This window comes from Phodopus roborovskii, unplaced genomic scaffold, assembly GCF_943737965.1.
Source record: "Phodopus roborovskii unplaced genomic scaffold, PHOROB, whole genome shotgun sequence".
In the NCBI taxonomy this organism is placed as follows: domain Eukaryota; kingdom Metazoa; phylum Chordata; class Mammalia; order Rodentia; family Cricetidae; genus Phodopus; species Phodopus roborovskii.
In genome coordinates, this window is record NW_026126689.1 from 5598460 (window position 1) to 5612553 (window position 14094).

The 14094-nt window shown below is 47.1% G+C and overlaps 1 protein-coding gene across 1 annotated transcript in view; it reads right to left on the bottom strand.

Annotated features, from left to right (window-relative positions):
* LOC127214314 (transmembrane protein 178B-like) overlaps nucleotides 1–13029 on the bottom strand; it is a 136073-nt gene extending 123044 nt beyond the window's left edge. The window contains exon 1 of the mRNA XM_051174704.1: nucleotides 12322–13029. Within this exon, the coding sequence (XP_051030661.1) occupies nucleotides 12322–12703 (382 nt within the window). The 5' untranslated portion in view covers nucleotides 12704–13029. The remainder of the gene's footprint in view (nucleotides 1–12321) is intronic.
* Nucleotides 13030–14094: the final 1065 nt, after the last annotated feature.

Below are 14094 nucleotides of genomic sequence, written 5' to 3' on the forward strand. Positions count from 1 at the left end.
CATTTATCCGTTGGCAGACTCTGAGGCTGCACCCTTAAATTGGCTATTGTGAACAGTACTGTAATAAGTATGGATGTTCGGGTGTTTGTGTGATACGTTGACTCAGAGTCTTTGGGGTATATGCTCGAAAGTTGGTGTGTGTATTTTAAATATACTGTGTTAGTTTCCATCGTAAAAATATACTTTAACACATTATCCATTCCCTAGTAGTAGGCAATTAGGTTTTTGCATTTTTGAACATTCTTTTTATTTTGCTATTACAAACAGAAATACCATGGGCATCCCTGGTGGTTTCACAGGTACATAGACATGTGCGTGTCTCCGCCTTATAACAGCCTCCTCTTCTCCAGTGATGAGACAGTTAATGCACACCAGCCCACCAGCCCAGAGCCTCTTTCCGGAAAAACCAACCCTACTCCACCCAGGCCTGGGAAATACCCAACACCTTGGGGGAAAGGGTTCAAATTACCTAAATAGAGTCACTATTACAAATTGAAGGGAAGCTCAGGGCGAAACTGAATGAGATGCTCTAGAGCAAATAAAGTGTCCTAGAGTGAGGCCCTGAGTATGAACCAGCGGGCACACTAAAAAGCAGGAAACCAGAGGGACGCGGGAGGGCGACCGAATACAAAGCAAATTGCCTTTTCTTGGCAAAATACTTTGACGCCAGAAAAGAAAAAAAAATCAATTGAAATAATTCAGATGCTGTAGTTTCCCATAAAAGCAGCCAACCTGTCAGGCTCCTGTGAAGGCAACATCAGCTCGTACCCTTACTCAACCTCACCTTTAGTCACTCCTAGTGACTCCTGGGAGGGTCCTTTAGCCACCATCTCTAAGTACACAAACTTATAAAAAAGAAACATTGCTCACTGTCTGGGTCATCTGTCTCAATGCTATTGCCTTCCATCTCCGTTACGATTTGTGGGAACTACTAACTATGGCTGACTCCCAGAAGGTCAGGGGGGTCTGAGGAACAAACGGAACAATTGAAGATGGACATGTATTTGCCTAGTCAGAATTAATAATGTTTTTGTTTGGTTGGTTTTTCAAGACAGGGTTTCTCTGTGGCTTTGGAGGCTGTTCTGGAACTAGCTCTTGTAGACCAGGCTGGTCTGGAACTCACAGAGATCCACCTGCCTCTGCCTCCCGAATGCTGGGACTAAAGGCATGTGCCGCCACTGCCCAGCCAGAATTACTAAATTTTAAGTGAAGTTAAAATTTCCCCATCATCCCCAGGCATCTCTCTACAAATGTCTTAGGACATCATTTCTACTTTTCTAGAAAGCCCGGCCTGGCTGCTCTGAAGAGGGGCTGGGATGCCTCGGGACCCAGCCCCAAAAATCCCTCATAGAGCCAATCACGGAGCTCATTAATCCACTCCTATGCCTTCTCATCTTTCACTTCTTGAAGAAAGGAGGAACGTGCAAGGATTGGATTTTACTCAGGAGCCTCCGCCCCAGACAATGTACCTAGCATAGTCACTGCTCTATAGTCCTTTTTGAACAAGTAAGTACATGAACTTTTCCTCATTCAGTGATTTTTAAATGACCCAAAGAATTTATTCATTACTTCCACTTGTTCTAGATATCGATATTTAGAGCTGATGGAATAACTCAGTAGTAGAACACTTGTCTAGCATGTTCAAGGCCCTGGGACTGATCTCCCAAGGGGTGGGGAAGAGGTAAGAACTCACCAAAAATATGTTTTACTTAGAAAAAGAAAGCATATACTCAAAAATAGTTAAGCGTAAACTTTATACAGATACAAATTTTATCCATTTAGTTAGCATCTATGATATGTGTTAAGCATCCTTGGCCCGATGCCTGGTACATAGTAGGTGCTTAATAATAAATATTCTGAATGGGTAAGGGACCTTTGCTAGGAAGCATCCTATATACTAAAGCGAATCAAACAGCTCCTTTCCTAAATGTTTGCATTCCTCTCTCTATTTGCTCCAGTTGAGCGATGAATGTCCCCCAAAGGCCCAGGTGTTGAAGGTTGGACCCAGCCTGGGACACTACAGGAAACAGTAGAACCTTCAGGACATGGGAACTACGGGAAGAAAGTTTGGTTGTTTGGGGACATGTCCTCAAAAGAGACATTAGGACCTGACCCTGTCCCTCTCTCTGTTGCCTTTGCACCCTGGCGACTGTGAGGAAAGTGCCCTTCCTGTTCCAAACACTTCCACCTCAACGCACTCCCTCGGCACAGACCCCAAAACAACAGTGGTGGCAGACGGCAGACGCTCAATCAGCGCCTCCAGAACCGCAGGCACGCAACACAAGCCGAACCTCTTTGAAGTCGGTTGTCACGGGCAAGGCGACTAACAGAGAAGACAGTACATGACAGAAGTTTTCCATCCTAACCATTCTCAAGTGCAGAGTTCAGGAGCGTTGGCATGAATGAACATTCCATCACCCCCTCTCTCTACCTGGAGGAGGGGCTCGGATGTCAGCCCTGGCCTACAAAACGGTATTTGAGTAAAAGAGGAAGCGGCTTGTTTTTAACTGTAAGAAAGCAACAGGGTGGCGTTCGCCCCAACCTAGTATATATAGAAGGGTTCAGAGGCGCTGTCCTCTGCCTCCCCGCGCTGTTTTCTTGCTCTCTTCCCCAGCCCTGCCCCTGTCTCCATACTTTATTTCAGTCATGCACCTACCTTTTATCCACTCTCCGTCTAAATTTAACTCTCTAATACGGAAGGGGCTGGAGTCTCTAGAACCCAAACCCATTCCTTTACATCTGACAGAAAGATGGTCTCATGAGGATGCAAGGACTCCCGGGGCTGAGGACGGCTCAGTTGCTAGAGGGCTTTGCTGTACACGCACGAAGACCTGATTTCAAGCCTCGGCCCCCATTAAAAAGCTGGGCATAGTGGTGTGATTATAATCCTAGCGCTAGGGAGGCAAACACAGGACCAGAGGAGGATCTTTGGCTCACACTGGCCGGCCACCCTAGCCTACCTGAGAGCCCCAGCTCCCAACGAGGAAGCCTGTCTCAAACAACAAAGTGCACAGCTCCCGGAGAGTGACTCCTGAAGTTGACTGCTGACTCACACACACACACACACACACACACACACACGCACGCACGCACGCACACACACACACGCATACACATTAACACAGTTACACACAGAACAAAAGTGAGAGAATATTTGAACCATTAAAAACTGCATAGCCCAGTAGAGAAAGCAGAATCATTTTTTCCTTCATTTCATCTGCAAAGTGTCCATCAATCCATGCCCTTCAACCTTCTGTGCACATTAGTCGAAGCAATTAACTGCAGAAATATTTGCATCTAGACTATTTGTGATGCTAATGCCTAATACCTAGACATGAATGATGGTGCGTGTGCATGTGCATGTGCGTGTGTTCTGCCTGCAAACCTGGGGTTGCCTACTCATAGCATAAAAAAGGAAAACACTTGGTTGATTAGTTGGTTGGGTTTTGTTTCTTGTTTTTTGTTTTATTTTCTGTTTGAAGGGGACTTGCTTTTGTTTTTGTTGTTGTTGTTGTTGTGTTTGTTTGTTTGTTTGTTTGTTTTGAGACAAGGTTTCTCTGTATAGCCCTGGCTATCTTGGAGCATGCTTTGTAGACCAGAGATCCTCCTGCCTCTGCCTCCTGAGGGCTGGGACTAAAGGCCTGCACTACCACTGCCCCGCTTGGGAGAAAATAAAATTTTATTTTTTGAGTCAGGGTTTCTCTGTGTAGTTTTGTAGATCAAGCTGGCCTTGAACTCACAGAGATCTGCTTGCCTCTGCTTCTCGAATGCTGGGATTAAAGCCATGTGCCGCCACCACCTGGAAAAAAATATTTCACTGACATTTCAAGCGGAACACACAGGCTCTAAAGGGAGAGCCTGACCCACTCACATGTGACCATCATCTTGAGAAACTGAGCCAGCAGATGAGCTCCCTTGGGACAAGGACCACTGTACCTCTGTCCCATCCCAAACTACTTCCTTTGCTACAGCAAATTTTTCTGAACTCAGCGGAGTTCAAATACATTTCTTTGCCCTATACATGAGCCCACAAATGTCATACCCAAATCACAAAGCACCGTGCCTAATCTTCATCTCTCCCTGGTTATGTATGTTTGGGAACTACCGAAGAGGGAGGGTCCCACTAAGACTGTGTTTACTTATTGCATGTAGACATACATTTAACAGACATGCATGGCAATTGACACCACATATAAAGACCATACAGGGATTAACATGATCTCCCAATCAGTCAGCTAACTGTTTTTCCACATGGTAAAATGTAGATTAACAAAAGCAGGCTAATTTAAGTTATAAGAGCTAGTGGATGAAGCTAAGGCTGAGTCTTCATAATTGGTAATAAGTCTCCATGTTTTATTTGGGAGCTGGCTGGCAGGACAAAAAGAACTAATTACACTCCTAGGGAAGACATAGTCAACCTATGACCTGTTCACACAAACATAAAAGACCGTGAGTGCCTCCATGGGTCTGTCTATAAACAGGACTTAAACTTTTTAATCAACTGGTAAACAGAGGCGCATATATATATATATATATATATATATATACATATATATATATATATATATCTTAGAAATTAAACAATTCCTGCCCTGCAGGAATGTGGAACCCTCTCCTGACTACAGAAGGATTGACCCCTCTTTTTTCCAGAGAACTTACAATCTGCCCATGTTATAAGATTAAACCTAATAGAACTAGCTGGGCAATGGTGGCACACACCTTTGATCCCAGCACTCAGAGGGCTGAGGCAGGCAGATCTCTGTAAACCTGAGGCCAGCCTGGTCTCCAAAGCAAGTTCCAGGACAGCCAGGACTGTTACACAGAGAAACTTGTCTTGAAAAACTAATAGTAATAATAATAATAATAGTAATAATCAATAGAACTGTTTCTCTTTAGGCCAACTCATTCTTCCTTCTGTGCTTCCTAGGGACAGAGTTTGTATTACGACACTCAATACTTCTTACTAAATTAGACACTGGTTTGCTTACTAATATGTATTAATTCTCTCTGTACCCAGAATGTAAGCTTCTCACTTCATGCAACTTTGTCCAGCCCATGGGTTCTCACAAAAGATTGCTGGATGATCATGTCTTTTGTGTCTATAAAACTTTAATATCTACAACACTGTGCAAAATGAAGACCAAAAAACACAGCAAAATATGTAAAATATATGTGTTGCCTTCATCTATTTAATGTAGAGTGGAGAGTCAACCTTGCTAATGACCCTTTGATACAGCTCCTCATGTTGTGGTGACCCCCAACCATAAATTTATTTTCATTGCTACTTCATAAAGTTTTGCTACTGTTATAAATCATAATGTAAACATCTGTGTTTTCCAATGGTCTTAAATGACCCCTATGAAAAGTTAGTTCAGCCCCCAAGGGGGTCATGACCCACAGGTTGAGAACCACTGCTCTAGATAGAGTATTGCTTGCTTGCTTGCTTGCTTTTTTTAATCTGGGGAATCAACATACCGCCTCTCTCCACGTGCCCCAACAGAGCCCACGGAGACAAAGCCAGTGGGTGAGTTCTCAAATCTAGAGCCAGAATTTCAATCCCTTGTTCACTGCCCGAAACTTAACAAATCATGTGAGTTTTGTGAGCCTTGGTCCCTCTGCTATTAAAAAAAAAAAAAAAAAAAAAAAAAAATGGGGATTTAAGTAACATTAGTAACACCCACCCATGAAATCTCAGCAATTTGGTTGCATAAACAAGACCCAAATAATTACCCCAGCAGTCAGGATGTCACGTGGATGGGGGAAATTTTACAGATGACAGCTCCTGATGAAGAGCCACAGGCAGTCAGTGGCTCCTGAGAAAGGGGGCTGGCTTTCTCCAGGGAGGAGTCCCCACAGGTTACTCAATCACAGATGTCAGCCCCAAACGAATGTACGCATGAGCAGCACTAAACGCACTCAGTACTGTGTGTGTCTGTGTGCGTTCGTGTGCGTGTGTATGTGTGCGTGCATATGTGTGCGTGTGCGTATGCGTGTGTGCGTATGCGTGTGTGCGTATGCGTGTGTCTGTGTGCGTGCGTGTGCGTGTGTATGTGTGCGTGCGTATGTGTGCGTGTGCGTATGCGTGTGTGCGTATGCGTGTGTCTGTGTGCGTGCGTGTGCGTGCGTGCGTATGTGTGTGTGTGCGTGCGTGTGTGTGCATATGTGTGCGTGTGCGTGTGTGTGCGTGCGTGTGTGTGTCTGTGTGTGTGTGTGCGTATGCGTGTGTGCGTGTATGTCTGTGTGTGTGTGTGTGTGTGTGTGTGTGACAATAATGGAAGGTGAGGTCATGAGTCTGAAAGGGAGTAGTTGGAGTGGGACAGTCAGGAGGGATGGAAATTGTGTGGATGTGGTAGTCTCATATGAAATTCCCAAAAGATGAATAAATAAAAATATAATAATAGGAATATCAACTGCATAGAGTTACTGTGAACAGTATATATGTGCCAAGCACCTAATGTCAAATTATTTGAGTGGGAACTTTTAATTTTTTTTTTTACATTTTTTTATTATTTTTTTTCTTATTTTACATATCGATCCCAGTTTCCTCTCCCTCCCATCCTCCCATGTCCCCCAACCCCCCCTCCCATCCGGTTCCCCACCCACTCCCCAGGAAGGGTGAGGCCTTCCAGGAGGGATTATCAAATAGATAGGATCAACATAGTAAAAATGGCAATCTTGCCAAAAGCAATCTACAGATTCAGTGCCATCCCCATCAAAATCCCAGCACAATTCTTCACTGACCTTGAAAGAATAATACTCAACCGTATATGAAAAACAGAAGAACCAGGATAGCCAAAAACAACCCTGTACAATAAAGAAACTTCAGGAGGCATCACCATTCCTGACTTCAAGCTCTATTATAGAGCTATAGTCCTGAAAACAGCTTGGTATTGGCACAAAAATAGACAGATAGACCAATGAAATCAAATGGAAAATCCTGATATTAACCCACACACCTACAAACACCTGATTTTTGACAAAATAGCTAAAAGTATACAATGGAAGGAGGAAAGCATCTTCAACAAATGGTGCTGGCACAGTTGGATGAGGGTGTGTACAAAACTGCAGATAGATCCATGTCTGTCGCCACGCACAAAACTCAAGTCCAAATGGATAAAAGACTTCAACATAAATCCAGCCACACTGAACCTCTTAGAAGAGAAAGTGGGAGGTACCCTTGAACGAATTGGTACAGGAGATCACTTCATGAATATAACTCCAGTAGCACAGACACTGAGATGGACAATTAATATATGGGACCTCCTGAAACTGAGAAGCTTCTGTAAGGCAAAGGACACAGTTGACAAGACAGACTGGGAAAAGATCTTCACCAACCCCACATCTGATAGAACGCTGATTTCCAAAATATACAAAGAACTCAAGAAGCTAGTCACCAAAACACCAAATAATCGAATTAAAAGGTGGGGCACAGAACGAATAGAGAATTCTCAATAGAGGAACTCTGAGTTTTTTTAAATTTAGATAGAGCCTCACTCTGTAGCCCATGCTGGCTTCAAGCTCATTGTGTCACCCAGATTGGCCTTAAATTCACTGCAGTCCCCCTGCCTCAGCCTCCATAGTGTTGGGACTAAAGGAAGGAACCACCATGCCTGCTTTATAGACTGTTTTATGAAACTGAGGACAGTGAAGCAGACACAAATTCTGTGAAGTGATGCCAGAAAATTAACAAAACAGCAGAAATGACCCCGAAATAAAACCCAAAGTATCCAAAAAGGAAAAGTTCCCTAAACTGTAAAGTAACAATCTGATCTTTACGCCCAAATGTAAACAAACATGTAACTATCCTCATCGGAAATACAGCTTGTTCTTGTTGGTTTTGGAGGGTCTGCGCTTGGCACAGAGCTATCCAACAGAACTTTCTCCAACAGTGGGAACCTTCACCATAGTCTTCACAGTCCAAACCAAGAGCCAGCAGCCCAGTGTGGGCGTGCGGTATCTGAGTGTGGTCCATGCAGCTAAGGAAATGAAGAGTTTAATTGACTCACCCGTGGCTCTTCTCCACTTAAACAGCCACGTATGGCTGTCCGGCTCTGGGGAGCTTGATAAACAAGCTCCTGGATTTGGTCCTCGCCTGCATCCTGGCTCCTCCCCTCACCTCAGAAACCAGCTCTCAGGAGGCGGTACTGCTTTGTCACACCTCCAGGGCTCAGCCAATGTCAGCCCCTTGCTGAATTGCCCTCCCTTATCTACACTTCACAACCTTGTTCAGATTTCATTTCCTCCCTCGGGAGGGAGAACTTTCTCTGCTCCCCAAGCCCATCTCACCCACCATGAAGAGCCACCATCACCTCCTTCCTGTCCCTCCCAATCTATTTCTGTGGCTGCTCTGTCATTGTGTGGTTGTAATGTATTCTCCGTGGCACGAACATCTATATGAACTCTGAGGGCCAGGTCTCAACCATCCCTCATCCTAATACTGTGTGCCAAGCCATCATACAATACAGTACATGTGTTTACCCTAAGTATTTTCTGATTACAACATTAAAATTTAAATACACACTGTGCTCCATTAAAATAATTTTCAAAGTACAGCTACTTCATGATCATGGAAACTCCTGGGACCAAATTCTATTATGGAGCAAATTCTAAAGCAATAAAAAGTTCTTGATCAGTTGTGTTGTGGTGCACACATTTGATCCCAGTACTTCAGAGGCAAAGGCAGGCAGTTCTCTATGAGTTTGAAAGTAGCCTAGTCTATATGGTGAGTTTCAGAGCTACATAGTGAGACCCTGTCTTTAAAAATAAATAAATAAATAAATATTTTAAAAAATCAGTTTGCTTATTTCAAACTCCATCATTGTAATACAAACCAACGGAAAAATGTTCCTTGGAACAAGCCACACTTAGCGCTGTCTCTTAGACTTCAGAAATTGGTCTTGCCATTGATCTGCCCCCAGTACTTCTCCTGAAAGACCAGGATGAGGATTAGAAGCAAGAGGACATGATGTAAGGCTTCCTCCCTGACAGGGTCACTGAGAATCTGGAGTAATCAATTCTTGCCACACCCTATACTCAACCCAACCTCCAAGAAGAGAATAATCAACACCGCATCTAACATAGAAAGCACTGACTTCGAATGATGCATGACAGTTCAGTGGCATATGCTTCCCAAAAGGAACCAGGAGTTTCCCTTATGCCTTGGCAAAGCTTTTGCACAAGAAATCCTTCATTGTCTCATTTAGCATCTGTCACACTATTAACCTGGACTCATAGTCACAGTAGTTTTTTTTTCTTATCATGATTTCCCAACTAACCTATTATTTGTATTCCCACACAACCCCCACACCTAAAGCAGGCTCTGGAGGAACACATTTATAAGATCGATTTTTATGAGGTATTTACCAAGGACCAAGGCTCTGGTGGATGTGTGTTCCAAATGTGTGTTTTGCTGCTATCCAGTAACTTCGAGTTCAATAATGAAACAAGTGTCATTGCCAGAGATGCACACTGGTGTGCACAGCCATGGCACGGAGCATCAGAAAGGCCACGAATCCGAGATACTTGTCTCCTTATCTGATAGACTTGGACGCCTGCTTCCTTATTCATTTGGTGGTTTTGCTTCCTCTCAGAAGAACAAACAACACTCTCAATGCAATGACTGACTTAAGTAACTGAACCCTTTATGGCAGTAGGATCATTAACATACAACTCATGCCAAGTGGTGGTAGTGTACACCTTCGATCCCAGCAACTGGGAGAAAGAGGCAGGCAGATCTCTGTGGGTTCAAGGCCATCCTAGTCTACAGAGAAAGTTCCAGCACAGCCAGGGCTGTTACACAGAGAAACCCTGTCTAACAGAATATGTTTCAAAAGGAGATAAAGATCTAAGTTCTCTTTGGGTCTTTTAATGAATGAGATAAACGTCTTTCCTTAAGATATCTTAAATTTAAATACAGAAGTATTAATTTTAACGTCCTTATAAAATCCACCCAATCTAGAACAAAAATGCTGGTTAACTCTAGAAATTGCTTTCTGTGTGTTATTAGAATTGCCCATAAATTCTATTGCTATAAAATACACTTGTTTACAAAATGTCTATTGCTGCTTGGAAAGGGAAGATCTGGTTTTCAAAGATGATGTTATGAGGTTAAAAAATGAAGATGGTGACCTTAGGTCTCTCAAGATTTGTAAGCCCAGCGTGCCATCTGTCTCAATAATGCCAAAAGGACAGAAGCGACCATGGTGAGCAAGTGCTCGCAGCTGACAGTGACTGCTGTATTTGGGGTGATGGGGAACAGCGTTTCCATTAGTTCAAGTGAAATACAATGCCCTGCCAACTCTGGGTATCAGTGTATTCAATCCCCCTGCTGTGCGTGTCCATTTTCTGTTGCTGCAATTAAAAAATCAGTCGATACAAAGTCAAAATGTTGTTCATTCTTCCCCTATTCCTTCCCCTGTCACTATGTTTCCAGCTTCACCGGAAGAACCTGTCACTATGGTAACCAGTCCCTCTAATGCACAGACCAAGTCAACCTTTCTAGTCAGATTGCCAAGCAGACAAAATGGAATCAGAGACCTGGATGGAGCTACCAGAAGCCACGAGTCCCATTCCCCTGCATCTCTAAGTAGGGTCAGTCAATACTAGATACAGGGTACCAGTCTTGTTCTAAAAGATTCAGGGAAGGAAATTTAAGAACGTCCTTCAATCTTCTCAATGCTCACCAGTCATTATTAGCTGTTCTCTCCCAACACTTCATCTAGCTTCCTATCATTCCCATTTAAAGAAAACAGAACACAGATAAAAACAACACCATTAATCTGAAAATGGTTATAAAGTCCCCCTCGTGGAAAGTAATTCCTGCTTCTTGGTCAAGCCCCATACATAACATGTTGTGCATCCTTACAAAGTTGCAGGGTTCTACATGGGTCAGGCCACACTAACAAGAGCCTTGTCAAGAAGCAGCTGGGATGTCTGTAAGCACCAGCATGCCCATGCCTACAACTAAAATCCCTAGTCATTCTCAAGAAGCTACACAACAGATGCCAAGATGGACACTCACTCTCTTCCTCTACCCTGCCTCTCCTCCTCACCTCCTAACTGTGCAATGGCCTCCTGGACCATACCCACTACTTGTCATTCTTACATGATTGGTGGTGGTGGTGTGTCTGTTTGTGTGTGTGTGTGTGTGTGTGTGTGTGTGTGTGTGTGTTGTGTGTTCGAACAACCTCAACACTTTTATTTCGGTTCTCTCGGATATTATTTTAAAAACCTCAGCGAACTTCACGGTGATATGAGACATTAAGAATCACTTCTTGTCTTGGCTTCGAAGCGCATTTGCAAATATCAATGCAGTTGTCAACTACTCACTAGTTGAAAAGAATGACACATGAGGAAAGAGGCAAGGATAAAATCTACACATCTTCCCAATGTGCAGCCATTATAGAAAAGAGTACCGTCCCCTCCTCGCAGTGACGTTAAGACACATCACATCAAACAATATTTCCCTGGGCTGATGAGACAGGGTGGTTTCCAACGCATAAATCATACAGGATTTACAAATTGCATCACATAAACAGACTTTTCCATGCATGGGAACATATTCAAATATCTTAGCAAATGTTTGTGTGTTATATGACTTATATACCTTTGAGTGTTCTGTATAAATCTAAGGATAGTATTTTCCCCTCTGATATACCCATTCTGGTATCACTTTTTGTGCTTATTAGACTGCTAATATTCACTGCAAACTGTCCCTTCTGTCAATCACTTTTCCAGAAGACTGTAATGGAATGTTACTGGAGAGCTGCCTTGGGCTACTATAAGGCAGGGCTGTAATGTAATGATGTTTATATGACCAACACCTACACCATGACTTCTACAGTGCATTACTAAGTAAATGTTTCAGGGGTGCATATGGCCTTCTGTGGGAGAGATACCCCACCCCCAGCTTCCCTTGACTGAATCAGTCCAACACCTAAAACAACGATTAAAATTCGGACACATCACCCTTAAAGGGCTTCCTGCAGAAACAACGCTGGAGATCCCCTTCCTTCTCGGAGGCTGATGAAGCATTATTCTGGATTTAAAGGGAGAGAGTGGGAAAGAAAGAGAGAAAGAGAGAGAGAAAGCAGGCTCAGGAAATTCCATGCAGATCTGGGCAGACCAGAGCGAGACAGCAGGTGAGCAACAAGGGTGAGGCCCTTAGCACAATCTATTACCTCTACGCAGAGGCCAGTCCTGCCTACAGCGAGGCTCCAGGAGACGCCATCGCCTGCAGCCACCAGGAGAGGCGAGGGGCTGCAGGGCCTACCTAGAGGCGCCCGGCTCTCCGCAGCGCCACGCCTCGCGCCTCGAGCTTACCTTTCCGGATGAGGGCGGCGATCTCCGGGTCGAAGCCCTGCCGGTGGCACTTCCTCCAGAGGCCCATGTTGGTGGAGTTGTACTGCCGGCTGCACTCGTCCGCCGGGCTCATGGCGAACAGCTGCCGGCGATTCCGGGCCCGGAGGAGTTTGCCCTCCCAGCGGTCCAGGCGCGAGCGGCTCGCGCGCAGAGGCAAGTTGTTGTTGTTGTTGTAAATGAAGCCGGGGTCGACCCGGCGGGTGTTGAAGGTCTTGCACCTGTCCCTGTGTTTCCTGGCGTCCGTCTCGTACCAGTGGTCGGAGCAGATGGCCACAGCCAGCATGCCGAGGGCGCAGAGCGCTAGCGAAAGGCCGGTGTAGAGCAGTAACCTTCCGGCAGCCATGCCTCCGCTTGGCGGCTACACCATGGGCATGATCCGCCGCAGCCTCGCCTTCTCTCTGCGCGCCCCGAACAAAGCGGCGGGCGGCCGAGCTGGGGGTGGGGACTGGCGAGGAGCTGCGCCGCGGCGACCCCTTGGCCCCCACCTGCAGACACCGAGCCGGGAGACTGCGGGGATCGGGGCGGGCAGCCTAAAAAGTTCTGATCCGCTGGGGCTCCCGCGGGGTCCTGGGCATCCTCCGGGCGGGCGCAGCCTCCTCCAGCGGCGGCGAGCTCAACACCGCCACGTCCCACCGCTCAGGAGGTGACTGTCCTAACCCTCCGCCTGGGCGCGCGGCCCCGCAGCCGCAAACTAAATACCAAGTGCTGTCGCCCGCTGCGGGGTTTGCTGGGGCTTCTCTGTGCAGCGCGCTGGCCGGAGCGACTGTCCTGGCTTCCTGGGAACGGTAGGGAGGGCGTGAGAGGACGCGGCACTCCGCCGGTGGAAGGGATCGCTCCCGCGGCCGGCTGCCCTGGATCCCCTTCTCCGGAGCTCTCCCCCTTGTCGATCTACAGCCCAAGGCCGGGGACGCGCGCCCAGAACTGTTCTTCCGCTCTGCGTCGGGTCTTTGCAAAGCCTCGGTCCTCTGGTCACCGGTCGGTGCTTGACTCCTGCCGGCCCACGCGTGCTCTCAGAGGTGAGCTGCCCGAGGACGCACGGTCTCCGACAGCTTTTCCCCGCGAGCTCCCGGGCGGCCTGCCTCTGGCCTCGCCATCCAGACTGTCTAGCTTTTGGACAGCCGGGACCCCCAGGCGGCGTTAGGCGACTGTTCCCAGCCCGGGGTTTGCAGAGACTGGGCGGCAGCTGACGGGCGCTAGGGGCGGGCCGCACAGAGGAGGGCGCACCCCGGGCTCCCCGAGCTCCTTCAACACCATGGACAGGTCGCTCACGGGTGGCGTGCCGCCGGCCCAGCCGCCAGCCTCCTCGGTGTCATTCCGCTCTTTCCAGCGCCGCCTTCCTGGAGTGCGTACACCCAGCCTACTCAAAGATCCCCTCTGCCTCGCGTCACCTGGCCTCCGGCAGCCCCGCGTGCGAGCTGCCCAGGTGCTGCCCAGGTGCTGAGTAAAGGCTGCGGGCTCGGAGAAAACCCGGGACCCGGCTGCTGGAAGCAGCCCGCCCCCTTCTCCGCCAGCTGCGCCCAGGCAGTCCAGCACCCGCGTGCTCTGGCCAGCTGGGGTCAGCCGCTCTCAGACTGCAGCCCGGCGGGGCGACCCAGGCGCCGAGTCCCTCGGCCTCGTGCGGAGGATCGGGTCCCGGCCTCGGCGTCCCGCGATCCGGCTCCCCGCACTGTGCTGAATGGGGCGAGGGTGGGGGGTAGGGAGCCGGGGTGCCTCGGCTTACCCTCCCTACCTCCT